The 19,420-nt window shown below is 44.9% G+C and overlaps 1 protein-coding gene across 1 annotated transcript in view; it reads right to left on the reverse strand.

Annotated features, from left to right (window-relative positions):
- Positions 1–19,057, reverse strand: part of Glp2r (glucagon like peptide 2 receptor) — a 60,702-nt gene extending 41,645 nt beyond the window's left edge. The window contains exons 1-4 of the mRNA XM_021213837.2: positions 18,977–19,057; positions 12,642–12,735; positions 10,404–10,508; positions 5,221–5,342 (exon numbers count right to left, since the gene is read on the reverse strand). Of these exons, the coding sequence (XP_021069496.2) occupies positions 5,221–5,342; positions 10,404–10,508; positions 12,642–12,735; positions 18,977–19,042 (387 nt within the window). The 5' untranslated portion in view covers positions 19,043–19,057. The remainder of the gene's footprint in view (positions 1–5,220; positions 5,343–10,403; positions 10,509–12,641; positions 12,736–18,976) is intronic.
- Positions 19,058–19,420: the final 363 nt, after the last annotated feature.

The raw sequence follows: 19,420 nt of genomic DNA on the forward strand, positions 1-19,420 counted from the left end.
AAAGAAAGAAAGAAAGAAAGAAAGAGAGAGAAGAAGGAAGGAAGGAAGGAAGGAAGGAAGGAAGGAAGGAAGGAAGGAAGGAAGGAAGGAAGGAAAGAAAGAAAGAGGAAGGTGAAGAAGACAGAGAAGGAAGAAGAGAGAAGAAGGGTGGGTGTGGAGGGAGGGAAGGAAGGAGGGAGGAAAGGAGGAAGAATGAGCTGGAAGATGAAAGTAACTGTCAATAGGGAATCATTGGAAGGGGGTAAAGGAAACAGTAATAAAAACTAAGTATCTTTTTTACACCAAATTGGCTTCCAAATCCTGCCAATACCTCACCTGTTAAAAGACAAAGTGAAAAGGGAAAGAGTGCACAAGACTAACAGTAACAAAGCCGACGAAGCCAAACCGCACATGCCACTAATCAGACCACTATGTAGAGAAGATGGTTCGTTGAAATGTGGCGCTCTCTGCTCAAGATACAGCCGAGGAGAAGAAAAGATCTGGGAGAGACATCTGAAAATTTACCAAATTAGGTTTGTGGTATCAGTCACAATATTACTACCTTAATTGTGAAACTAATCCTGGGAACTAGGTAGATATGATATCATAAGAAGTAAGATTTAACTGAAAGAGTGAGAAAAAAAACATAAACTAAAGAGGGTAAACAAAATTTCTAAATGTTAAATATAAATCACAGTTCTTAATATGAAGCCTTGATTGTATGCGATTATCTGAGCATGGGTGCACATGTGCACATATTTATGTGTAGAAAGAAAAAAATTTTAATCAGTGGGGCTGGAGAGATGGTTTGGTGGGAGAAGTATTTCCCATGTAAGCATAATACACATACCTGGGTTAATCCCACATAAAAACTGGACAAATAATGCCAGTGTCGGCAATCCCAGCAGCCTACAGGGAAGTGGGAGGAGAAGGGAGTGTGTCTGGCGCATGTGTGGAGATCAAAAGACAGCCTGGATGCCGCCATTCACCTTGTCTTTGTTGTTTATCTGTTGCATATGCCAGGCTATTGCTGGAGCAGCCATGGATCTTACGTGGTTGGAATCATGGAGGTGTTTCCATGTGAAATAACTCCCTTCATACTGGGTGGTGTCTAATGAATAGTTAGGGGTAAAATCCCATGGCATCTGAAGGACATTTTCTGGCATTTCAGAAAGATGGTGAAAGCAGTTATGATCAAATGTAACTATATTTGAATCTAGGTAGTGGATATGTTATTATTCTTTTAATGCTTAAATGTTTCCCAAAGGGGGTGGGGAACGCTGGGAGGATTGTTAAGTATGAAGTTATATTAATAATTTAAATTTATCACTAAAATGAAACGTCCTTCTGTTAGAGTTTGTTGTCGTTGTGACAGAATATTGTGACAGAATAAACAACTGGAAGGAGGAATGACTATAACTTTACTCATGGCAGGGAGGTGTGAAGGGGTGAGAGCAGATCACATCATGACAGCTAGAAAGCTAAGCCAGCAAGTCCTACAGGGGCTAGCTTTCTCCTCTTCGCCTTCCTCCCCACTTTTACCCCACCCGGACAGACTCCCAACCTATGGGGTGGCAGAACCTGAACTCAGGGCATGTCTTTCTCCTTTCGTTAGTTCATTCTGACACCCTCACAGGCATACACAGAGATTTGCTTTCCTAGTCTCTTAGGCGATCTCCATCCACTTAAGTGACAACCAGTCTTAGTCATCACAACTGCTTGTTAAAATTACACCCTAGGGCCAGGAAGATGGCTCAGCATGTAAAGGCACTTGCTTCCTTGTCCGGTCTCAGGGACTGACACAGCGGAAATAGAGCACCGACTCCTGCAAGTTGTTCCCTGCTTTCCACACAAGTGTGCGCCGTGGTGTATATCTCACACACACCATAAATTTTAAAATACTTTAAACTATGTTGTATATTTATAACTGATCAATGTGTGACAATTAAATTCTGTATCTGAAAATAGAAATCATTCTATATAAGAATAAAGAAAACAGTCTAAAGTTAGATGAACTAAGAACTGACCCCCATACTACTAAATAGAAATGCACACACACACACACACACACACACACACACACACACACACACATGGCTCTGAACATAAGCGTTTGTGCTTATGCACAGATACCACACACAGCTCCAAGAAATGCACTTAACATACATAAGGTTTCCCAGTGTGTTGTTGGCTGAACATAACATAGTTTGCTTGCCAAAACTCTGAAGGGCAAAGGTTTACTAACACTGCCCTTTTTTGGGCATAATTTCAACCCACTCTGTGAAACACAGGTAAACAAGGCCAGAAGCTTTTTGGTTTTAAGTATGTGAATTCTTGGAAATACAACAACTTGCAGAGGGAAAGAGGTGATACCCTTTTTCCCCGCCTTCTCTCTCTGCAGGAGAATATTATTTTTGAGATGGAGTCTGGCTGTGTAGTCAGGTGAGAGTAGCTTCAAGTTCAAAACCCTCCTGTTTAAGCCTTCCAAGAGCTGCAGTCATGGGCACACACCCCCAGTCAGTTGGCTCATCTTTTTAGAGAGAAATCTTTTTTCCTGTCTCTCTACTCACTGACTTGAGGATGCTGCCAGAGGAGATCAAAGGCTTACATCTGCCAATAAATCGCATACAAGAATTACCTGGGAAAAATATTGAGACCCAGGCTCCACCGAAGACCCATTGATTCAGAATCCATAGTCTTTCATTCAGCATGTTTTAAGTGTCTACTATACATAAAGCCTATTTTGCATACCTATTTTGCATAAGCTAGGACTTAGGAGTGGTGTCTAATAGGATGGTGACAGTTTGTTCTCATTTACAAATATAAGATTGATGATAAGATAGACACTGTGGGCTTCATTCAAAGTATGCAGTTAGCATAGCTTTGGTATTTTAGCATAAACCAGGTAGACTTGAGATAAATCACACGTGTCACTTTGAGCCCTTTAAGACCTGTCACACAGTAAAATTGTATTGGGAACACAGAGTTCTGCCAACTCAAACAGGAAATAAGGCTTTAAAGGGGGCTTCTAAGCACACCCTAAGATGTGGAGAGTCTACTGTAAGGCCCGTTATGCCCAATAGGACCCAGCAGACTCAAGACAGCCAGGAGCATGCCAGTTCCCCTAGCTGTAAAGAAAGTGAGTCACAACCAGAGAGAGAGATGCAGATTCTAGTGAGATGAAACCAAACAATTCCTTAAGGACTCTGTTGTACCTGGGAAAACACTCTGAGGGCTAGAACATGGAACTCAGTGGCAAAAGTCAAATATATTGCCATAGTAGACTGGCATGAGTGTCTCCATAGTACTCATACCCCACACACATATCACTCACACACACACACACACACACACACACACACACACACACACACACGCTTACTTCTTGGAAGGAATTTCAAATTCCAACTAAATAATGAAAAAAGTTAGCCACAACTGAATGGGTGGAGGAGAATGGTGGTTTGCTGGCTCAAGTTAAGATGACAAAGGATTCCTTAGAGAAACAACTAGAAGCCAGGAGAAATGAAAAGGCAAGGCCTCTTCTCCTGCTCAACCTCACATCTCATAAGTCAAAGCCAGAAACCAGAGAGTTTGGTACCCTTCGATCTACACTTTCACATCAGCAGATCGTTTCCTTGACAACCTGCATCCCATCTTCCCTGTTCTCTTACGTGCATCCTCTTCACGCCAGAGGCAGTTGCTAAGATAGTTCCTGGCTCATCTCCCTCTTCCTGCCTCCAGGCTAGCCAGCCCTACCAGTCTCCAATCTACCACAGACATCCTACCAATGCCTGTTCCAAGTTATGACCCTGTGTACTTCAACCTACAATGCATAAATCTTCTAAGATGTAAAGGTAGACTCTCCTCCCTAGGGGTCTACAGACCCATGTGTGTCTTCTTCCTCTTTTATGAGATGACTCCAGAGACACCTTCCCTGGGATTATGGACTGATCAAATAAAATCAGAGGCTACTGGGGTTACAGAAGAAGTTTAGTACCTGCTCTTTACCTATGCGTGGGGTTTCCGGCAAGAGTTTTAGAAAATTGCAGGTTCATTTTTAGCAAAGGAGAAACGTTAATTGTGTTGGAATTCTGGTTCCTGCTGCTGCCAATCGACTCTACCAGATTCCATAGGGAGGGGCTTCTTTGCCTCCTTCTCATGTTCCCAAGAATCATCCACCCACAGCCAGTCACAGCCCCCCCCCCACATACACACACACACACACACCTTTCTATTCTGCCTCGGAAAGAAAATTTGTGGAACTGGGCATACAGAGAGAGAGACACAGAGAGACAGAGAGAGGGGGAGGAAGCTCTATACCTGTAGAACTCAGGAGACTGAGGCAGCAAGATCTCCAGTTTGAAGTCAACTAGACTTCAAAGGGAGACCCTGTCAAGGAGACAAGATGGGGAGGGAGAGAGAGAGGAAGGGAGAGAAGAAGAAAGTGTGTGGAGGACGTCTGCATGGTGAGTTGGTTTTACTCTGCGTTTGCTGAGCTGCTGGGATGAGTAACTGAGCAGTATCTTCTCTGGATCCTGGCAATAGAACGCAACTCCTACTTAGAGCCTACTTACTACCCGCCAAGACTTTCCTACAAAATGTATGTCTCTTGACTGCCCGAAGCTTCGTGATGATCCCATGCAGCAGATATGATCCCCCTGGGATACTGAAGGAAGCACAGGCACCAAGAGTGAAATAACTCGTGCAAGTTCACAGCCAGTAGAGGAATTCTTTGGATACGTGACCAAGTCTGACCCCAGAACCTTGTCTTCCTGCCTCCTTCAGTCTCACAAGTCTCCAGCTGCCACTGGATGTGCGTTTTGGAGACAGAGCTAAAGAACAAGCATCCAGGAATATCAGAGAGAGAGGCAGGCGCAATAGGGGAATTGGATGAGGTAAGTGGTGGTAGAAGTTACCACTGGGCTGCTCTGAACAAGTACCACTTGCTAGGAGACAACTGAACACAAACCAGAATGCTGGGTTGTTTGGGGAAGTTGTTCCAGACATGGGACACAGCAGGTGCCAAGGCTGAGATGCCATACGATTTCATGTTTCTTCTCACAGAGGAGTCAATTTCCGGGACACCAATGGGAGTTGCTGTTCTGGTGGTTGGGGACCTTTCCTAGTGGAATCTGGAGCAGATGTGCTGGTGGAAGGTCTCATGTCCCCCAAAGCCAGCCATCCCCTGGGGTGCCCCACGTTCCAGCCCTAGGTGCTTTATCAGCAAGCTGGTAGACTCACGTTTTGTTTGAAGCTGTGGTTCTCTGAGCACTCTGAGTCATCCTGCCAAATATCTGTGGTGTTCTCTTGCCTCTGCCAAGTCCCCTGAGCCAAGCAGTGTCTGTAGGCCCTTCCTGGGCTCTCTGAAAGTAAACAAGGCTCTAGAGGAAAGGTCAAAACACACAGCCAGATCCCTGAGCACTCTGGAAGGTCCTCACCCTCAGCTAAAAAGCTGTGGAAAATCCCAGGGAAAGGGGGTTTCGTTTCTCCGTTTGGGAGCTCATTAGCATTCCTACTGTTTATTTGGGATGGGAAGAAACCACGAAGCCTCTAAATGTTGTAACTAACCATGATCCTCTAATGTCCGTAGTGTTTACACGTGTCTCCGAAGTTAAAAGTTCCCAGTGATTAGCCCTGTAAGGTAGTCTACTGGGAGATGCTCATCTGGGCATGCTCAGTGAAGCACCTCTCACTAATGGCCAAGAGGTGGCGCCATGAAGAAGAGAACACAAGGGGGAGCAAAGCACACTGACTCAGAGATAAGATAAACCAACTTCTGAGCTGGTGTCCTGGATCCAGCTTTACATTCTCTGATTCTTAATGGATTTCGTCATCGGGAACTGAGTCCATAACTGCTGCCTGTCTTCTGTGATGTGAGAGATGACAGAGTGAGAGTGTCCGTGTGTGCAGATGATGGGCCAGTCACTTAAACCACAGGTTTAATTGATCAGTACCTACAGTACACTTGAAGTACATCCACTTGCCCAACTGACATCTCAGACAATAGGCTCCAGCCAAACTCTTTGCCTTCTCCAAAGCTGCCCCCATCCTGACACCCCCCCCCCAGAGCCTCAGAACTGTCTCTGCTCTCTCTTTCTGCCTCTAGCCTGTTCCACCAGCAAGCCATACTTAACTTCACATAGATCCCAGATCTGACCCTACGTTCTACCTCCCACCTCCTTCCTCTTCTATCTTCCCTGGTTTATTGCTAACTTTGCTGCTGGTATTTCCCTCACAGCTATGGATAGCCCAGCTGTCATGTTTCTGCTCAAAATCTTTTAAGGGCTTTCTAAGGATTAGTGGCCATGCACAAAGGTAGTAGAGAGTGGGTTCCCAGTCTCTGCCCTCACCTCATGTTGCTCCCCTCCCCGCCCCCTTTCGCTCCATCTGTATTTACCCTCTCCCCTTCTTGGAGGCATGCTACTCTCCAATAGCATGGCACGGCTTGTTCTGTGTTCTCTCCTGAACATGGCCGGCCCCCTCTTGGTTCAAATACTTAGTCTAGACCAAGTATCACTTTGCCATTGAATAGACCTTCAGCTGTCCATTGCCCTGACCCCAGTCCTCCCGTTCCATCTCCAGCGTCATCGTGTCTACAGTATATCACGTCTATACATAACAGAGGATGCCTATGACACTTGTCTGTCCTTCTCACTACAATGTGAGCTCTAGGAGGATTTTAATCTGGTTTGGTCAGTAATATATTCCAGTACTTGGCACCCAGTGGGTACTTACTAAATATTGGTTCAATGAGAAAATAACGATGATGATGATGATGATGATGATGATGATGATGATGATGATGCCACTTGGCATTTGGGCTGTCCATGCCACTCACAATACTCTGCTGAGGGCACAGCTCAAAGCTGAGTTAGGAGAGTGCACATGAAAATGTCATAAACTGTCATAAATGCTAAGAGAGGCCTCAGAAAGACAAGGCTCCATCAGCTTCAGGGGAGAAGCTGGAGGAATTTTCTAGAAGGATGGGAAATACAGATCGAGAATTTGTAGTAAGAAAATATTAAAAATCCCCCACCCGGGGTTTCTATCCAACTTTTGGTTGTTGAGTTCCCGGAATAAGGACAAACTCACAGCCTTTATCTTTACAAATGACTTAAGCAGCATAACAGCTGGGCAGCTGCCTACCCTTCACTCTGTTAGAATTTACTTTTTATCGATAATCTCAAGTTACTACTTATTAATTTTTATGTTTAATTTGGGCTGCTCTTAACTCTAGCTGGGCAGCCCTCAGGACCATGTTTTTATGACTTAGCTAATTTATGGTGGCTTGTCCTTTTTTTCTTATACATCCCTCCTTTATTCCATGGTGGCATCCTCCTCCTCCTCCTCTCTCTTTGGTCTTCTCTTTTCAAGCCCATGAAACCTCAACCCCACCTATGTCTCTTCGGCCTAACTACTGGCTGTTAGCATCTTTATTTATCAATCAGAAATAACTGAGGGCTGGGTTGAACTTATAGGCAGAGCCTTAAGGAGGAATCCTGCAGAGAAGAGTGAACTCAGACCTAGGCTAGGGACAGTGCAGCCATCATGAGATGCAGCCATAATTAGAGGAAGACAGTGCATCCATCCATCATGGTATGAGGACGATGTAGCCATGATCCCATGCTGAAAGAATGGGTTGGGGTCTGGTGGGAAAGAAAGAGATGCTCATGTCTCTCCTTTGGGCCATGAGGCTAACACCTTTTTTCACTTGCAAAATTGGTGTCTTTAATAGGCATATAGGAACCCAAACTTAAAACTGCCTGCCAAAGAAAGGTGCAAAAGGCCTTGTACTTCACAAAGGAATGGGCCAAGAGGCAAACTATTCTGCTAGGGCTGGAGCAGGTGAGAAGTGCACATCCACCATCCTGTAAGAGCCTTCAGATTTTTCAAAAATATGTTATTTTAAGGTATAATGTCTACCTTACTTTCCTTAGGCCTGAGTTGAATATAAATTAACTCAACTGATGAACTGTAACAGAACAGAGATGATGGAGAGAGCCTGGAGCTTACTCACCTTCCTCCAAGAATGGATGGTTGACCTGCCTTAACTAAATGAATGTATCTTCTGGATATTGTCTCTACAACTTGTAAGTCACCACAGTCATGACAGTAAGAACATTGGACTCTTCCTGCCACTATGAGCTAGGCCAAATCGTAAATCAACCATTTTCGTTTGATAATTTCTGTTTCCTAACTTCTTTTGGGATACAGGGAAGCTGAGGCAGTGGGTAAGGACCTAAGTGTCTGGTAACAACAGCTAGATAGATGGAGGAGCCAAGGAGCGATTCATTTTGTCTGGAGGGGAAGAAGAGAAGGCAGGAAGGATGCCAGACAAGTCAGCAGGGCCAAGTTGCAGAGGGTCACAGATGCCAATCACAGTGACCTTGAGATGGGGAGCCAGCACAGTGGCTGGCAGTTTAGAAAGCTTTATGGAGGTTGCTGCAGGGCCTGAGGCCTGAGGCTGGGGCAATAGGACACCAGGAAGCAGCCAGATAAGAAGAGGCTGATGGGCTAGCACCACCATGGCACCATGGGAAAGGAAGAGGAAGAAAAGCTGGGTACCACCCAGATGACATTGAGTTAACACTGGGCCAGGTGAAACATAAGGCTGTGCTGAATGGGGGTCAGGGGAGCGAGAAGGCGCCCACATTTGTTTTTAATAATTTATTTCCTGCTTTCTGTCCTTCAATTTCTGTTCCATCTGATCTAGCCATTCTACCCCCAATATTTTCTTTAACCTTTTCCTTCTTGTCCAATTCCTGACCCTGCCTGAATCTAAACCAGTGCCACCATTTCTTTGTGGACCATTCTGGAAGCTCCCAGACTCTCCACCTTAATCTCCCTGAATCTCTCCATTCAAGATCCCATGCTGTAAATGATGGCATCCCATCTTTCTCTGCCCCTCTCATGCCTTGACACCTTCTGTGTCTCTGTATCTTTCTTCTCTACAGAGGGACAGTGCATTACAATTTTCTTCACAATCAGCACCCAGCCTCGCTGGTCAGTTCTAGATCCCAGACAACCCACGTGTCCACCATCTGACTTCCTCTGTGTCACATAAACACACTCCTGTAATCGCATCTCAAAGAATTCATCTGCACCTCTTGATATTTGGGAGACTCTTTTCCAAACCCTTCCATTGTCTCCATGTTCTCGTTGGATTGTAGAAATCCATACGGATTCTAAAACTTAAAGCATATATATATATATATATATATATATATATATATATATATATATATATGCCAAATGAGAGAGTCAGTCAGTTCCCATATTTTACAAATCAAATTCCATTTAGTACACATTAGAAACTGGGACCCTAATTTTATAAAGTATCTATAACTCAACTTCTTGGTAGTCTTGGGTTCAGAATCACATTTTTTCTTTATGTTGAGAGATCTGTACGTTTTAGCTACTGGGAAGGAGCAGGAAGATGGTAGAGTTGGAGGTAGTGTCTGTCCATACACTCATAGTAAATGGGGAGCACCCGAATGATCCAAAGGCATGAAGGGTTTCAACCTTGGAAACGCTCCACGTTAGCACTCACTTCTGGAGTGCCTACTAGGTTCAGGCTCCGTCATTCCTTGAAATGATCTTAAGAATCAATTCACTTTACAGACGCTCTTTGGCATCCAAGCTCCCGATTCCATAGCCAATGCTATTATCTCTCTTTGAGCTGATTCTCATGAAGACTGTCTGCCTGAACCTTATAGAATCTCTGAGTACAGAAAATTCTTTAGTACCATCCCACGGAACCAGGAGTCCAGAAGTCAGACTCAGTCCCTATAGTCTACACTTGGAAATTTGGAAGGCTATTCCTGGAGCCTCCTAGGCTGTGGTTTCCCTGTCTGGAAAGTTATTGAATGCTCCATCCACGTTCCATTTTTGAACAACTCCAATTTAATAATACTCCTTTCAAAGCTGATGTGAAGAAAGTCTTAAAATCATTTCTCTCTGTACAAGAAGCCATATGTTGTATAGATAAGATCATTCAGGTCTTTCTCATGTCCCTTTTCTCCCAGTGACCAAGGTTGAAGCCCTTGCATTCTTCCTACAACAGTGAGGTTCTGTGGGAGCTGAATCGTACTCTAGTCTATACATTAGGCCAAAAGTATTCTGTAAGCAGAGGGGACAGGAGCCTACAAATTACATGACGACAAGGGAGAAAGAAGGATACAGTTCAGTGATAGAACACTTGTCTAGCGTGTGTGAGACCCTAGATTTACTCCCCAGTACTTAGAAAGGATGGGGGCAATAAAATAAGATGGAATGCTAAGATCATGCAAGTACACCTTTATGAGGTGTGAGGACTTAGGAGAAATGTTTGGTTAGAGTCCTGCCTAACTTCCCACTGGCTGCTCTACCAGGAGGCTCTGTCCTTCAAAGGGACTGTCAGACGTGGGTAAGATGAGACTCATTACCTTTGTTCCACCAAGGTAAGTATGAAGGACAGGGGACAGAGACATTTCCAGGAGAAGAATGAGGCCAGCACACGTACCGATCAAATGTTCCATTACAAAATACGCCTGTGGGGAAAAGAGAAGGTAGAAAAAAATATCAATATTCTCACATAGGTTCTTCTGGTAGAAATAGATTCAGACATTTGGAGCCTGGTTTCCAATCTTTGAAAGCTGGTATAACCATCACATAGACCAACACAGACATTCTTCTCTGTAGAGTAGTCAAGGAACACAGGGCTGCTGAGTGTAGCCCCTGACACTGCCTTTGTCTACCCAGTTTGACCTCCAGTCACTGTATATGCCATGCCACTTTTGCTTTGTTTTGTATGAACTGAGCTCTCACAGAAACTCGGTGTCAGTGGAAGATGCTTAGAGGTCCCGCCAGTGACTCGTGTGCCACAATGAAATGATTGTCAAGTGTTCACCAATGTGGGTACAGAACACAATTACTGTAGAATGATGGATGGATCTATGGAGTTGAGGCTTTCGGACACATATCTCTACTACTATTCCAGGTACGTATATCTTTACGTTTGAGTATTGATTCAATGATTATCATAGGAGTTTGGGTCATCTCAAGTTCAGGGAGTGGTTAATATATCAATCAGTCCTTGGTATCTAGAAGGCACAACCTTAGAATACAGCCTGAGAGACCTCCTATGATACAATGAAGGCATTTCATACTGTGAGCCCCAAACCTTCTCAGACACCAAGCACACCCCTCCCCCACCTTCTTCTTACAAGAGTAGAACCCAGCTTCCGGTGGTAAATAAACAGACTCCTGGCATTAAAACCCTACATACAAACCTGACCCAGATTTGCCCAGTTAATAGCTACCTTGGGACACTGGCAATGTGGATACCAGGTAACACCACGTGCTCTGCCATTCAGCTCCCAGTCTGGCTCCATATAAAGAAGACATGGCTTATTTTGACCTCAGAAGTAGCGTTCCCTTGAACTGAAAGTTGGATTTTGTAGATGACATCAAGTCTGGACAAAGGGGGTCCTTATGAAGAGCTAGTAAGGATGTTTTTGAAGGCTGTTGTGAGATTTGGGTCAAGTAAGCAGGGAAACGGAGGGGCTCATATCACTGCTGAGCAACTGAATAGAATGATTGACAGGTGTCAGGAGAAAGGAGGATAGCTTTCATCGTTGGTCCCTGATGCTCAGAACAGTAAGTCAAGGCACTTTATGGTTTTGTTTTCATCTTGGTTTAGTTTGGATTGAATTTTTTAAAAAATTGTATTTGGTACATGTGGCCTTACCCTGTTTGTCAACATATGGACAGGTAAGGCTGTGGACAGAGCAACCAACAGCATGTTTGCTCAAATGCGCTACACATACTGGAGACTATAAGAGAGAGATTATGGCCGGGCAGTGGTGGCACACACCTTTAATCCCAGCACGTGGGAAGCAGAGACAGGCGGATTTCTGAGTTCGAGGCCAGCCTGGTCTACAGAGTGAGTTCCAGGACAGCCAAGGGCTACACAGAGAAACCCTGTCTTGAAAAAAAAAACAAACAAACAACAAAAAAAAACCCAAGAGAGATATTATGTTGTTGTTCAGATCCAGCTAACACCCCAGGACATGAGGAGCCCCATCTAAATGGCTTCTGGGGCCAGCCTTCAGGAGTCACTCGTGTCGGATGGCAAGGCAGTATGTGTGCCAAGACAGATTGCTTTAGTAAGAGAGGCCTCACCTAGACACAGACCATCTTATCATCTTGCCATGAGAAGTGAATCTATACTTCTTTCCCTTTGAGCCTGGTTGGACTTTATAACTGTCCCATGCAGCTGAACGAGGAAGAAATGACATGGGACTGAGAAGCCTGTTCACAGAGGGAATATGGCTGCTGGTCAGGCTAACCTGTATGAAGCAAGCCAGACAGTAAAGGAAGCTGGGTCTCTACAGAGAGGCCAGGTAAAGGCATTATGGCCCCCGGCCATTACTTTACTCTAAGAACTAGTGTCAACCAGCAGATATGAATGTGAAGGTGCCTTTGGTGATTTCAGCTCCCAGCCTTTGAATCTCCCAGCTATATCCCAGATCTTGCAGTGTAGAAAGAGGTCATGTCCACTGTGCCCTGAATCCTTGCCCCGTGGGAACTGTGAGAAATAGTAAATGACGATCATTGCTTTAAGCCACCACAATGGAGGGCAGTTTGTTACACAGCTACAGATAACTAAGATATGTACTAACCTTGCACAGAAGTATTGTCGTGCAAGTCTTTCAGACACGTCTCCTTATACTTAGCCCACTTCTGAACTGTCTCCTCAAGGAGAGATCCTGTAACCTGAACACAGAAAAACATGGTCAGAGCCAGGCATGGTGATGCACAGCTGGAATCTCAGCATTCAGGTGGCTCGAGCAGGACCATCATGAGTTCTAGGTCAGCCTGAGCTACATGGTGAGAATTCTGTCTCTGAAATAAAACAAACAAACAAACAAACAAACAAAGCAAGATCACTCCCAAGGAGCTGTGAGTCCAGCTGTGGCTTTGTTTTTCTCCCACCCTGGTCCTCCAATTTCCTTCCGAAGTGGCCTAAACCTAGAAACTATTTCCTTGGCATCTTATATTATACTTAAAATTAAATCTGAATTTTGCATTATTCCTTAATATAATTATATTTGTCTTGACAAAATGATTTTTTTTTCAAAATCTTCAAGGTTAACATTTTAATGGAATGTAAAACAGTCAGGCTGAACTTTCCCACACTTGTATGTTAATGCTGGTGCACTCCCAAGTCTATGCAGATTCCCCAAAGAGAAGCATCTCACTGGGCAGAACCCAACAGTGTGACTAAGAAAGGGCCATACAGATGTGTGTGTGACTGGAGCTGGTGCCACTGAGAGGACACGGGCCTATCTGAGGCCTTGGGATGTTTTTCTTCCTGACATCAACTGTCCTGTACATAGAACCTTGGAAATAACTGCTCACACTTGGGGGCTTTCCAATAACTGAGTGCGTCTACCGGCCTCACTCTGTGAACCTAGACCTCTCCTTCCATTTAGGAAGAGCCTTTCTCTTGGGCTGTTCAGCGGAGGCGTCTGCTGAAGTTCACTTTGTGTGTCAGGCTTTGTGCTGAGGGGGAAAGTGGGATGCAAAGATAAGCAGCGTGTCTCTAGCCAGTAAAAGGGATTTGTGACATGTTAAAGATATGACACGTGCAGCAGTAAGGGACAAGGAGCCTCTGGAAAACTGGGGGGATCCCCTTAAGCACCATTTAAATTTAACTAAGCAAATGTAACCAGCCAATATCCCAAAAATAGTGACCCCCATCTGGAGCCAATGGGGGGCGCTGTTTTGACCACCAAGTAGTTAGACTAATCCGCCCTCTCCCCTTCTCTGTTCAATGCCACCTCCCCCAACACCTTGGCAATCATAGTGAGATCCGTGGGTTTCTTGTATGATTAGCCTAGAGCATCAGCACACACATGCCCACAGATCTCTCTCTGTCTCTGTCTCTCTGTCTCTCTCTCAGTCTCCTCTCTCTCTCTCTCTCTCTCTCTCTCTCTCTCTCTCTCTCTCACACACACACACACACACACACACACATCTCATGCACACATATCATAAACACACACATCACACACATACACACTCACACACACACATCACTCTCATACACACATCTTATATATCTCACCTCTCTCTCTCTCTCTCTCTCTCTCTCTCTCTCTCTCTCTCTCTCTCTCTCTCTGTCTCCTCTCTCACATACACACTCACACACATACACACAAACACACATATATATCACTAACACACACACACACACACATCTCATGCACACATATCATACATACACACATCACACACCTATATTCTCCCACACGTACATACACATCACTCTCACACACACACATACATCTTACATATCTCACCTCTCTCTCTCTCTCTCTCTCTCTCTCTCTCTCCCTCTCTCTGGAAAAGGGCTTGTGCCATCACTAATGGTCCATAGGTTTCCAAAATGTCTCAGTTCGTGGCACCTTTAACTATCTCAGTAATTTTCCAAGGCATTCCCAGACACCCTCCCCCCCCCCAAAAAAAAAAAAAAACCTAAGGTCCTGTTTATTAAGTAGATAGTCCAAACAGTTTTAAATATTTATATCTTAACAACTTTGAACCTATTGGGCATTGCACAACTTTGAAAACTTTAGGATGGGATTAGATATCCCCACCTTCATTTCCTGTTCCCTTTTGTTCTGTTTGGTACTGGCTTTCTACGGAAGTACCTGCAGACAAGCCACCAAGTTTTTCATGATCTAACAGTGAATTAAGCAGACGCAATGAGATGGAGCACAGCTATGAGGCTGGCACTTGGGAGCGGGAGGCAGGGGATTCAAAATTCCAAGTGCAACAGTAGCAACACTGCAAGTTCAAGGCCGGCCTAGGCTACATGACACCCTGTCAATCAATTAAATTCAGGTCTTGGGACATCGTTCACCCTCACATTTGCCTGACATGTGCAAGGTCCTGGCTCCATCCCAGCACTCCAAAAACAGAACAAGACATAGGTATCTTGAGCTAAGAATTTGCATGGTGTCTGGAAAGTGCCACAATCGTTATACTTTCCTCCCAAAATTAATGTATCCCATAGCACCCACTGAATTCATAATGGTACACCTTGCACCTTGCCACACAGTCTGGGGATCATGATATTAGCCAATAAGGAGGAAGCAAGAGGATACAGTAGCTGGCGCTTATCTCTTCACTTCATCTTGCAATGAGCTTGGAATCTCTGCTAATAACGCGATCCCTTCTGAATTGGAACCCAGGAGGCATCAAGTAAGCTTACTAAGAGATTGTTTAATAAACAGGCTCATTGGTGCTTAAGTAACTCATTTTCTTTTTAAAAAATAGCAGATGAATTGATAGCTAATCAGTAAGTTTCCCAAATCCTCAGAGCTGTAAGACTCTCTCTTGCATAAAGGGCTGTTTGTGCCCTGAGGGGGCCTTACTCAGTCCTGCCTAAAGAAGAGACTGTGAAATCAATTTCTGAATTAAACCTTCTAGCTCCCTTGTTCTTTACCAGGACTAATGATACTGGTGAGAGTTAAAAGGCAAACAAACAAAACAAAACAAAACAAAACAAAACAAAACAAAACAAAACAAAACAAAACACCCAGTCTCTGGAGTTGATAAAGAGCTTTGCACAGGCATGGGGTTTGTGCCTATAATCCCAGAGTTAGGGTGGGGTATGTGCCTATAATCCCAGAGTTAGGGTGGGGTACGTGCCTATAATCCCAGAGTTAGGAAGGAGGAGCCAAGAGAAGCCCCATCCTCTAGGCCAGCTAGTCTGAATCAGTGAGAGCCTGGACCAGTTAGAGACCCCGTCTCAACAAACAAGATGGAGAACAACTGGGGAGGACACCAACATCGACCTCTGGCCTGAGCATGGGCACACACATGCGCACAAACACGTACACAATAAACACACACAGTAGAAAACAAACTAGAGCAAAAAAAAAAAAAAAAAACCTATTGAATTTGCTCGGTTCAGAGGAGCTAGAGAAACACGGGCAGTCCCTCCAGGTACTTAGTTAAAAGACATCAGAAAGATGGGAGGCGAGTCTAAAGCCGGTCACAGCTAAATTGCCAGTGTAATGGGGAGAGGGGATTCGTGGACAGGTCCAGCTTGACCTCCAATCCCCTTTCCCTTGGATAGGCAGACTGGATCTGTGACCAACCTGGCTGAGAAGAGATTAAGGTGGGGGTGGGGAAGGGAGCCTTTATTGCTTCACTTACACAAATCTACCTTTCTTTGTTAGACCACGAATACACTGCAGAACAGAGAAAGGGAAACTCGAGTAACCAAAACCGGGCAAAAGGGGGATCACAACCTTCATCCTCAGGGAGCACCTCCCCTTCCCTTCCAGACCCTTCTCTCTCCGCACATGCCTCATCTTGCTTCTTTTTCTGTTCTGTTTTATTCTAGACAGAAAAGGAAGCCATATTGTTCTGCAACCTTTATTTTTCCACCTAGAAGATGTATCCATTTCAAGATGTACTCAAAATTGCTTTATGGTTGCTCTAAGTCAACACCCCTTTAACGGCTACACATAAGGCAGTGAACAAATGTGGTAGGATTTAATTTTTAAATCCTCCAGCACAGAACATCTAAGTTACATCCAAATGCTGCTAATAGGATATTGTGATGAAAATCCTCCGACCTCAGGGGCTAAAGTGGGGGGGGGTGGGGTGAGGATGGGGNGGGGATGGGGTGAATCACAGTTCCTGGGTCAGGGAGTACACACATTTTTAAAGGTTTTTGACAATGCACTGCCAAGCTTTTTATCCTTGTCAATGAAAAAAAAAATAAGCCATGCATTCTTTCATACACCAACCAGCAATGTCTAAAATCAGCTTCTCCTAGGTATAATAGTTTGTATTTAATGCCGAATAACGTACATGGGTGAGGGGTGGGTGTGAGCTAGCACCATTCACCACTTGCATTTAGAAACTAAAGTATCTCTGAGAATTTCTCATTAAGTGAATTTTATGAAGCCTTCCTGCCAGCAACACACACGCCACAGTCATTTATATCCCCAGGCAGGGAACTCATGTCTGAGTGAACTTCATGAATGTCTACGCAAAGCCCAGCAATGCATAAACATCTAAAGACTCTGAGGTTAAAGTTGGATAATCAAAAGGAGTCATCAGATTCACAGCCACATGCTGCAGAACAGACAGTGCCAGCATCTCTGCACACACAGTCCAGGTGACAAGGGGCAAGGAGACCTCTCCCCCAAGTGCAATATTAATATGGAAACACTAGAGTGTAAGGGCCAAGTTAGGATTTGGTTGGCATTGTCAGCCAGCCTGAAGTACCACAGATGCTCCTGGTATTATATATAAATAGTCATATGTCAACGGCTCCCAGGAGGGTTAGAGAAGACAGAAGACAGGACCACAGCCCGCCAAGTAGACAAGGTGGCTCCCGGCTCATGAGTTTAGTCGAGGAGAGGCAGTCGGGTAACTCTCTGGAGCTTTTTGCCCATCTCTGAAATGGGTTCAGTAGCAATGTTTTTCTCATACTCTGACTGGGAGCATCCTACAGGATGATGTGTGGGATGTATCTTACAGTGAAATGGCCAGGGATGGAGCTGGGCTGTTGTGTGCTGGACAGTTGGACACATATGGATAAGCAGTGAACCGGGTGTAACAGTTAGCTGAACATGTTGGGTTTTTATAGAGATCCCCAGAGACTGCAAGCAAGGATGGACATTCCGTCAACTCTCCCTACAATGGAACCACCAGTATCAGTGGAAACAGCACACGGAGGTCACCTGCTCCTTGGGGATGTAGTTCCTCAAGTCTGCCACCACAGTCATATCCCCCAACACCACCAATTGTCCCCAAGTTGACAATGCTTGAGGAACTAGGGCAGCCTGAGGGAGAATTTGGACTTGGAAAGTCAGCACCAATGTCTTTGCCCTGTCTAGTCTCTGGCAGAAAGGCTGGGAGCAGGGACATTTATGAGATCTGGCACCCCTGCCCTCCCTGGATGCAGAAAGGCAGGATTTTTTTAATTCTGAAGATGCAAATGAGGACTGTAAAGCAAAAGGGAGCAATGCCCATTCCCTAGGGTTCTTTCTTTACCGAGATGAGTGACACTGGGGTCCCTCCCCACCACAGCCCCGAAGAAATGAAACCCTGGAAAGGGAAGGAGTAGGCAAACCCTAAACTTCTTGGATAAGAAGAAAACAAGCTACTGAAAACCCTAACATAGAGGCATCACTTAAACACAGCTACACACGTGCTAATACATCCAGAAAGCTCTCTGCTATCCAACATTAGGACACAGTGGTGGATGTAAAGTAACTGCATGGGCTCAGTTTCCTCCTCTGTAAAATGGGGTTAACAAGAGAACCTCCCTTGCAGGGCTGCTGAGAGCATAAAATGAGATCCTAGAAGCAGAGATGCGTGATACCAAACTTAGAGCTACGTGGCTATTGGTGTGTTCACACTATTTATGTGCTTTAAAATAGATCACAAAATATCTGTAGTGTGAATATTCAGTTAAGGTGAGGATGTACCAGATGTGTAACCCCAAATGTGAGTGAGGGTGAGCTCCAGCTGATGGACTCACTGTGATTTGTGGCTTATGTTGATAGACCTTTGGATCTGGTGTCTTTCATTATTATAGACTACAGAACACTGTAAGAAAGTTTTTAAGTATTTGCGACAGGAACCTTGGAAAAGAAAAAAGAAAGACATAAACGTGTGGCTCAGAAATGCTTACATGGGAAGATACTGCTAGAAGGATATAAAAGAAAGACCAGGACACGAATAATGTGTGCTTCATCATTTCAGCTGTGTAAAATAATGCACAGAAAAGAGAATTTTTAAAAAAAATTCAGCCAAAATATGAACAGTGAGCAGAATGCTGGGGTTGCGATTGAGCCTCATTTTCTTAATATGGTTTTATTCTTCCCAAATTGCCTACACGGGGCCTAAATTGCTTCTACACTCAGAAAACATGCACAACTGATAATATTAACAAGACGAATGAGGAATAAAAATCTGTTCTTACTTGCTTGATGGAAACCAGCAGAAGCAGGGCGAGGAAAGGCGTCCCAGGGCCCCAGAGCCGACGCATCCCGTGGGAGTGGAGAGGCTCGGACCCCTGGGCCGCAGGGATGCCCACTGGCTGTGGGTGCACGCGGGGCAGGGGCGCCTCTCTGCATCTACTGGGCACTGCTGGGCTTGGTTGGGGCCTCATCCTCGTGGCGCCCTTTCACAAGTGCAGGCACATCCCTCCAACACTCCAAGATGTACTGCAGGCGGTGGCCTCCTGCATTCCTCCTTGTCCAGAGAGGAAGTGTTTGCACAAGTCTTCTGCAAGCCGCCGACTGTCTGAGCTGCTCTACAGCGATCTACCGAATCTCCAAGTTTCTCATCCCCCGCCTGCCCCTCCTAAAATCTTGGGAGATTTTTCCCAGACCTACCCCCAAGACGTCTACGCTGCCTGGGACTT

The sequence above is a fragment of the Mus pahari genome, chromosome 14, assembly GCF_900095145.1.
Source record: "Mus pahari chromosome 14, PAHARI_EIJ_v1.1, whole genome shotgun sequence".
Lineage (NCBI taxonomy): Eukaryota > Metazoa > Chordata > Mammalia > Rodentia > Muridae > Mus > Mus pahari.